Genomic DNA, 3840 nt, shown 5'->3' with positions numbered 1-3840 from the left:
TTTTTTATGGCTGCTTCCATCACTCACCTGCAAAGGCTTTGGAGATCCGCTCCTTCTTCCACTCCCAAGGCTGGTCATACTCCTCTGGTGGCCGCTCATCGTCCTCAGGCAGCCGGGACTCCCTGGGCCTGGGGCAAGCCGGGAGATCACCATCCGCATCCAGCCCTCCAAGCACAGGCTCATAAGGAGTGTCGTAGAGGTGCAGCGGCCGGCCAGGAGCCTCCCGTAGGCCTTTCTGGCGGATTTCTATCCACAGAAGAGGGAAAAGACCATAAGCTTTTTGTCCACTACTGACATGGTCTGCTTGATGAAAAGGCTGGAGCTCCTCTCCTATGAAGAGAGGCTAAGAGAGTTGGGGCTGTTCAGCCTAGAAAAGAGAAGGCTCTAGTGCCTGAAGGGGCTCCAGGAAAGCTGGGGAGGGACTCTGGACAAGGGCAGGGAAGGATGGGAAAAGGGGAATGGTTTCAAGCTGCAAGAGCAGAGACTCAGATGAGACATTAGGAAGAAATTATTTATTGTGAGTGTGGTGAGACATGGAAACAGGTTGCCCAGGGAAGCTGTGGAAGTCCATCCCTGGAAGTGTTCAAGTCCAGGTTGGATGGGGCTTGAAGCAACTTGGTCTAGTGGGAGGTGTCCCTGTTCATGGCAGAGGAGTTCAAACTAAATGATCTTTAATGTCCTTTTCCCATCCAAACCAGTCTGGGATTCTATGGTTTCACTCAAGTGTGAAAGCAGAAGTGACTTGCTTCAGCAAGTCACTGAAGCAGGACCAAGCAGGGCGGGGCAGGGCAGAGAGCATCAGCAATGGAGCAGACCCCCAAAACTCCAGCAAGCACCTGCCAGAAGTGGGGCAGCTGCTGGGCTGCCAGGTCCTGAGCAGCACCAAGACACGTTCCCCCCACGTGGTACAACATCCCCACTCTCAATCAGCACTGCCAAGCAGGGTTCATGGGGACAGAGCATCCCAGAGCCTGATTCCCTGTGAGCAATGAGACCAGGTTTCTTCTCTGGACACCCTGTGTGGCTAGTATAATAAAATACCCTTCCTTAAAGCAAAACAAAAGCCTTTCCCACAGACTTAAGCACCCTCTTCACCACTTGCCAGCTATTCCAAGAAATGCTATGCCCTCCTCCAAAAAGCTGCGTGAACTTTTCAGAAACCCCTTGCTCCAGGAAAACCATGGGGCTGCACAGCAGAGCCAGAGCCTGGAGCACACACGGCGACCCTGTGTGTGCCGAAAGGTATAAGCAATGCCTTTGGGATTGGGCTCCCACCCTGCCTGCTTCTCTGCCATCAACAAGCCCACCAGAGACCCTGCAGCAGAAAATGGCACACTCTGGCCCAGTCCTAACTCAGTTAAATATCTCCCACATCCATCTTAGTTTTATGCCAGATGCATGAAATGTCAGGTCCCTCCTGGCTCAGTCTGGCACGCAGTCACTATGGTCTGGGGGGCAGCACCACAGGCAGGAATTGCAGAGTGCCTTTATGGCTCAGGGAGCCTTTGTGAGTACTCTGGCTCTGGTTGAGCCTGTAGCACATGGCTGCTAAAGCTGTGAAAATCTGCCTGCGAAGTGGCTCTGCACCACCACGGCCATTGCCCGGGTTTGCCTTGTCTGGGGGGCCTGATAAGGCCTTCTATCTTACCAGCCATCATCTTCTGGGCTTCATAGGGCTCCATGTATCCATCATTCTCTGTCACCTTCTCCAGCTCTGACTGGCTACCAGTCACCTGTGCCGCATCAAAGGGATCAGCGTAGTCCTCCAAGACAGCCAGCTAGAAGAGGGGAAGGGTAGGAGAAAGGTTAGGGTACTCCCTGCAGATTTTGGGGGTCAGGGACCAGTTGAAGACTCTCAAAACCTCACCATGAGCTCTGCTAGCAGCAGCCAGGACCCTAAGCATGCACCATGACAGCCCCACAGAGCAGGGGCTGGCAGCCAGCAACTTTCCAGGCACCAGTGCTTGGCCATGGAAACGCTCCAGCCTTTGTCCCGAAAGCTGGGGAAGAGCCAAGCAGAGCAGAAGGTGGCCTGGCTTCCTCCCTTACCAGGGGCTCAGTGCTGCCAGCACCTGCACAGATGCCCCAGTGAGGTCCCTGGCACTGTGCGGGGCTGCTGGCAGTGCCACCCCACCCATGGCACACAGCTGGCCCTGATGCAGCCACATTTCCTCACCTGAGGCAGAGAAGGGGCACAAGTCCCATTACAGGGGTGTCGGCTGGCACTGGCATTACTGGGAACTCACTGGTTACTTTCCAGAGGACCTGCAGGCTCAATTGATGACGTTTCTTAACAAAATGGCAAAGAAAAGCCTATGGCTTCTCTCTGCTCCCTCCCAAGCTGCTGCAGCATCCCCATAAGCATCCCAAGTAACACAAGACAGGGCTCCTCCGTGTGATCAAGAGTCACTGGGAAGCAGGACCAAGAGCCACATCACAGGGATGGCACCAAAAGTCCAAGGTTTCCCCTTACTAGCAAAAAGAAGACAATCCTGCTGTAGGATATGAGGCATGTCCCAGAACTTGATCCCCTCCAGCGCTGAAGACACACACCTGCTCTAGCACCTCAGCAGCTACCTAGCAGGAGCACCCCATCGTGTGACACCATGACCCCCAGCAAGCCTGGAGCCACGCACTCTACTTCCAGCCTGAAAGCCAGGTCCCCAGTCAAGGCCAGGTGATATATCCAGCAAGATTCAAGTGCATCCAAGCACCTTTGCCAAGGTGTGCTCACCCACCAGGCAGCAAACCCCAGGCTGGACCATGTGGCAGGATGGGTTTGGCCTTCACAACGCTGGCTACACAAGGCTCCTACAGCAAGGACCAGGTGCCTAATCCCACCCAGTGCCAGGCTCTGTCCTCACTGTCACACTGTCCCTGCTCCGTTCACACATTCCTCTCTGGCTTCCACAATTGGCTTAAAAAAAACACAACAAAAACATTTCTTCCACCTTCCTGTGCAAAATACCCAACAATAGCCTTGAGCAGCAAAACCCAGCAGGAAAAGGGAACAGGAACTGGAGCTGTAAACAGCTCCACACAGCCCCGAGCTCTTGCATCCCTCCCAGCTGCAGGGAAGAACGCAGCTCCCTGTACCCTGGCTCACCAGCTCCTCCATAAATGTCCCAGCTCCAGGCTCCCCAGGTGGCTGAGGCCACAGGGCATGGGACAGGTCACCAAGCCCAGCTCCTCTGTAATGGGGTGCAATTGAGTGTAAAAGCATCATCCCCAGAGCAAAGCCTGCATGCTGCAGGGCTCACAGCCACCCTGGACAAGTGCAAAGGGGATTCAAACGTGGGAGCAAGCAGACACCTGCATCCCTCAGCATGGCAGCAGGAGGACAAACCACTGCTCAGGGTACTGGCCTCTGCCATTGAGAGGGAAAGTGCAAAGTCTCCCACCAGCTCTGCAGGCAGGGCCTGGAACCAGTGAGCCAGAACAGGGCTGCAGGAACAGCCAGCCCCTGGCTTTGCAGCAGGATATAGAAATTCTGCACTCACATCCATTATCCAAGGGAGATGTGGCATTGCTTGGCTCCCATGGGCATCAGGGGCATCAAGGGGCAACACTGAGCCCAGGGGCTGCTGACCCTCGCTTGCCACCACTGGGGCAAAAACTTCCAGGAAAATCAAAGTGACTTTTGCAGCTGCTCAGTCACTGGGACCTGACCTAAGGCTTGCAGGGCTGGGAGATGAGTGACAGCTACTGCCAATTCACTGCAGGAAGCCCCTCTCCAAGGCAAAGAGGGGCTCAGCCTGCGGCAGGCAAGTGCTTCCAACTCGCTGTCTGCGAGATACTGAGGGCAGATTCCAAAGAGCCAGGAAATCCCATGGGCTGCAC

General features: G+C 55.1%; 1 protein-coding gene across 1 annotated transcript in view; it reads right to left on the bottom strand.

The window, feature by feature from the left end:
* Positions 1 to 1772, bottom strand: part of SHF (Src homology 2 domain containing F) — a 10695-nt gene extending 8923 nt beyond the window's left edge. Inside the window, exons 1-2 of the mRNA XM_010005925.1 lie at positions 1649 to 1772; positions 28 to 246 (exon numbers count right to left, since the gene is read on the bottom strand). Coding sequence (XP_010004227.1) covers positions 28 to 246; positions 1649 to 1682 — 253 coding nt within the window. The 5' untranslated portion in view covers positions 1683 to 1772. The remainder of the gene's footprint in view (positions 1 to 27; positions 247 to 1648) is intronic.
* Positions 1773 to 3840: the final 2068 nt, after the last annotated feature.

This window comes from Chaetura pelagica, unplaced genomic scaffold, assembly GCF_000747805.2.
Source record: "Chaetura pelagica isolate M959 unplaced genomic scaffold, ChaPel_1.0 scaffold369, whole genome shotgun sequence".
NCBI classification, from domain to species: domain Eukaryota; kingdom Metazoa; phylum Chordata; class Aves; order Apodiformes; family Apodidae; genus Chaetura; species Chaetura pelagica.
This window is presented reverse-complemented; position numbering and strand designations above follow the sequence as displayed.